General features: G+C 33.6%; 1 protein-coding gene across 1 annotated transcript; it reads left to right on the top strand.

Moving 5' to 3' along the window:
* The first annotated feature begins 3,666 nt into the window (after positions 1-3,666).
* On the top strand, positions 3,667-4,086 carry LOC108773774 (uncharacterized). Its single transcript, XM_018539697.1, has one exon. It carries the CDS (start codon positions 3,667-3,669, stop codon positions 4,027-4,029), a length of 363 nt encoding a protein of 120 aa, XP_018395199.1. The 3' UTR covers positions 4,030-4,086.
* The last annotated feature ends 371 nt before the right edge of the window (positions 4,087-4,457 follow it).

Here is a 4,457-nt window from a genome sequence, read left to right as displayed (position 1 = left end):
CCGATATGTGTGTATACAAACGCGCGTTGCGCACCGTTAGTGTAACACAGTTATTACTGACGTGTAGTTACCAGCACGGCTTTAGTTGCTTTTCAATATGCGGGTACATGTTGTTCGTGTACACGGATTTTGTAATACACGTGAGACCTGTAGTCGTGTCAGATTACAGCTGGCAAAAACGGGAGAGATATCCAATAATAAAAACGTACATCGCATACACGTTGGTTAAGTAACTCGGTTTAACGAACGGCCTGAATCCTTTGATCACTATACCAAATAATTTAGATTTTTTTATGCATGAAAGTTAGTTTAATAGAAAACACGTGTGCATGAGTAAAAAAAAAATACATCCATCGGAAGTACATATTTCTGCTCCGTCTACGGATTTTTTTTACAGTCAATTTACGCGAATGACGTTTTTAGCGCAATATTTATTCCACTCAATGATTCTTGTTACAGTAAACATCCAATTCTGAATATATCTCCAAGTAGCAAAAATAACATTTTGTAAAATATAAAATGTACAAACTTTTATTTGAAATAGCTTGAGATTAATATTGAATGAATAATGAAATTATCTTGTCGTTCATTCGTACCGTAAAAATTATTATCAGTCAATAATATCGGAACTTTCCCGTTTATGTAAAGGCGATTCTAGATTGATTAAGGAGTCTCGTGCTAATTGTAGATAAGAGCACACGCGGAGATTCCAAGTCTTACTATATACACGCGTGTCTGTCCGTGGAGAGTCGAGAAGATAAGAAAGTTGAAGCTGGATTTACCATTCGAATTAATAACGAGAAATCCAGACTAATAATGGCATGCATGGGAAATACGAGAGAGTAGATAGAGTCTATCGCGTTACTGATTCACATATGCTTAGATAAAACAACGCCCCTTTGACCCGCCCGTTAAAAAACGATACGTTCTCGTTGGCAAGACGTACACAGGACTTGGTGGTCGGGAAAGCTCTCGCATTTACGTCTTGCCGTCGCTCAAAGAAAGCCTTCACCACGGCTGCGCGTCCCCTGTGAATAACGTTCGTTATTCGTTCTGGAAGTGAGTTTATTACATTGTGAGCAGGCACTACGGGGTTTTACAGCTAGGTAGATATAAAACATCGTTGGCATACAAAGTGCAAAAACGCAACCAGGTAGGGAATCCTTTCTCACGTACGTACGTTTGATATACAGTCCTCTCTCCTTCAACTTTCTTATCTTCATTTATCTAACACTTTCGTGTAGAAGAATCTGAAGCTATCTTCACAGCTCCGAAGAAATAGGACTAATGGATCCTATCACTATCGTTCTTTAACAAATTGATTTCTCCTAAGCAAAAATTTAATTGCTTGTTACTGTCTATAAAAAATATTGTCAATTCGAACGTCAATTCTTGTTAATACAGTCCAACTTGAAATTTACTATTTTTTGTTTTAAAAACTGATTTTATTAAACTCTTCTAAAATTTAATAAAATATTTTTTTTTAATCAGTATTTACTCAATTTTTTATGCTATCAACTACAAATTTGTCAAAAATGGTTCTCTGGTGTTTGTTTCTTTTTTTTAAAACACTCGGCACGTAAGCTTGATCGATATCTTGCTACGCTGTAATTACCATTACTGTAACAGCGCCGTGATTAAAAAAGTAAACTGCTCAGAGTAAAACGAGAAATTCTCCGTAGCATTCATTGCTTTTAGATCGATTCTCGATATCGAATAACGAAGAGAGGAGATGGATGAAGCATAAAGTCTCAGAAAATGCAAAAATATCGATTACGCTTTGTAGTCATTGCATAGTTTATTTCATGCAAGTAAATGTAAAACTATCTTGATGTTTATATATTATCAAATTTTATTGCAAGTTTTATTTTTATACATAAGTTTGATAAACAGCATATTCTAGCGTAATGTGAATTTAAATTTGTTAAACTCTTAAACCGTCCTTATTTTAAACGATATTTAGATGAGATTATACCTAATTATTAAAAAATTTAGATCCTTTATTAGGAGCCGTTTCGAAAAAATTCATTAATTATTGAAAGTTCTGGCTTTATTTCGAACATTCCTATAATCACTATCTTTTCCAATTTCTCTGGAAGAATTACTAAAAATACGTTAAAACGACAATACAACTTATGCATCAATATCGATTTAGCGATGTATCTCTTACGGCTCAAAATCTGTTCGTGAGAAAACGGACGATGCGCGATAATAACATTTGGTTTCGCATCACATAGTGCATTCGACAGCTGTATTATAATACACAGAAAATACATGGTGTGTATTATATTACATACAGAGAATTCGCGGCGAGACGAGAGCGCAATCGCGTGACTAGGCGCAGACAGGGGCGAGGAAACATTATTGAGCACGTGCACATAAATGTTTCTGAACAGGCTCGTATTTTACTTCATTCCGCACGATAAGAACCTTCCACCACCGTGATCCGAACAACTCATTTCTGACAACCCATTCATCGTTTTCCGCGGCACGTAACCTACTCTCCACGATTGCGCACCACTTTCAGACGCAGTTGAAACAGATAGAAAACGGGGGTACACACATTTTCAATCCCATTATACGTTTTCAATTATTCATCTTATCGTACGTACTTCGAAGCGTAATTAAACATTTTCCAAGTTCGTCAATTTCTGATCGCTTTTGGCATTTTGTGAGTCGTGTACCATTACATAATGCATTTTCTAAACATTTTCTCTTTCGACAGCAAATTTTCAACAAATAAACATTTTTAATTCGATATAATATGTAGTGTAATTTATTTAAATAATTTAATATTAATTATTGTAATTTATAATTAATATCATTAATATTAATTAATACAATTTAATATACATCGTTAAATTCATAATATCAAATTATATCCAATTTGATTTTATTTTTATTCATTACTAAATATAAGTTGCTACTAATCTTACTCAATATGTGTTGTTAATTTAATTAAAACAGCAAAATTAAACAATTTAATTCAAGAAAATATATTAATTTAAATTTAGTTGATTATTAAGTGCATACATTAATATGGACGTTTATTTTGAAACTGACTCCAGAAATTATTTACGTTTTGACACACATGGAAGTTAAAAGTAACAAAATGTTATTTAATTCAAGAGATTGAGTTATACTATATTGCTCCTTTGATATCTGACAGAGTATAATAATATAATATAAATTTTTCTTTGTCATACATTACATAAAGAATTTTAAAATAATACACTCCAGTTCTTCGTATTATTCTATAAATTATGAACTCGAAAATAAATTGATAACAAGAATCATATCACAGTTACTCAATTTCGTCCACTGTTAAGAGTGTTTACAGATGTTTGTAGCCATTAGAGATACACAGTATCCTCCAACACTATCGCGCGCTACTTCTCTTGATTACTCGAGCGAATCTGAAACTCGAGAATAAACCAAGAGAGAGGCGATCGTTGTTTTAATGTTGGAACGTCGCGATAATTCTTCACTTGCAATAGAGTTCGAAATTAAAAAATTCAAAAGGTATAAGCAGATAACAAAATGTTAGACAATAGATTTTTTAAAGTAATACACTATACTGGAAATATCTCACGATAAAACGTTTCGAACTTGTTTAAGGTTTGTTTAAGGTTGAAGTTCTTTGCGCCTTCAAGGAAAAATACAGAAATGAGATTTTATTTCCCTCAACGTTTTCTGAGCGTGCTTCTGCTGCTCGTCGCTTTGACGTGCGCCACACAAGCTAGCAGCCTCCGAGCGAGGCGTTCTGTCTGGAATGATATCGGAAACACATTGAACAACATCGGGCAGACAATCAAGGGTACCATGAAAACCGGAATCGACTCTCTATTCTACCGACATTCGACTGCCGATCCCGAAACGATCCAACCGACCTTGGAACCAAACTGGAACGGAACGACGCCATTAAGTTGGAATGAATCGGACTATCGGGAAATCATAAATGCTCCTATCAGATGCCCGCCTAATCATGTATTAGTAAAAGATCGATGTAGAATCGAAGCTCGTCGATGATAAGCCTCGTCAGGTTTCAGAAAACATCGTGTTTCCGATATTTTTCACAATTTTATCTATCACACGTACAGTAATTTTAAAATCTTATATTATATATAAATTCTAAAATTTTAATGAACTCTTCTCAGATTTTTAAGAAATATATTATTTTTTAATTAATGCAAATTGTATTTATGATCATAATCCATTAACATAACTCAGAGAATGTCTATATCTATTCAGATTGCATAGCTCTGAGAAAATTTAATTATTCGCAGTAAGCGATGTGACTTGACAATTATAGCTCGTCTATTATTAAGGATACCTATAATGTATTTGTGGAACGAGATGTAACTATTTCATTTATGTGACATCGCTATATGTATTCGTAGAGCGTCAAATGATAATGTAATTAAACGTTTCATAATGATATTAATATCAATTAGCAG

The sequence above is a fragment of the Cyphomyrmex costatus genome, unplaced genomic scaffold, assembly GCF_001594065.2.
Source record: "Cyphomyrmex costatus isolate MS0001 unplaced genomic scaffold, Ccosl1.0 scaffold219, whole genome shotgun sequence".
NCBI lineage: Eukaryota > Metazoa > Arthropoda > Insecta > Hymenoptera > Formicidae > Cyphomyrmex > Cyphomyrmex costatus.
Note: the sequence above shows the minus strand (reverse complement) of the source record. Positions and strands in the feature narration are given on the sequence as shown.

Excerpts from the sequence above, each read along its gene's own strand:
- LOC108773774 (XM_018539697.1), top strand. The coding sequence starts at position 3,667 with ATGAGATTTTATTTCCCTCAACGTTTTCTGAGCGTGCTTCTGCTGCTC.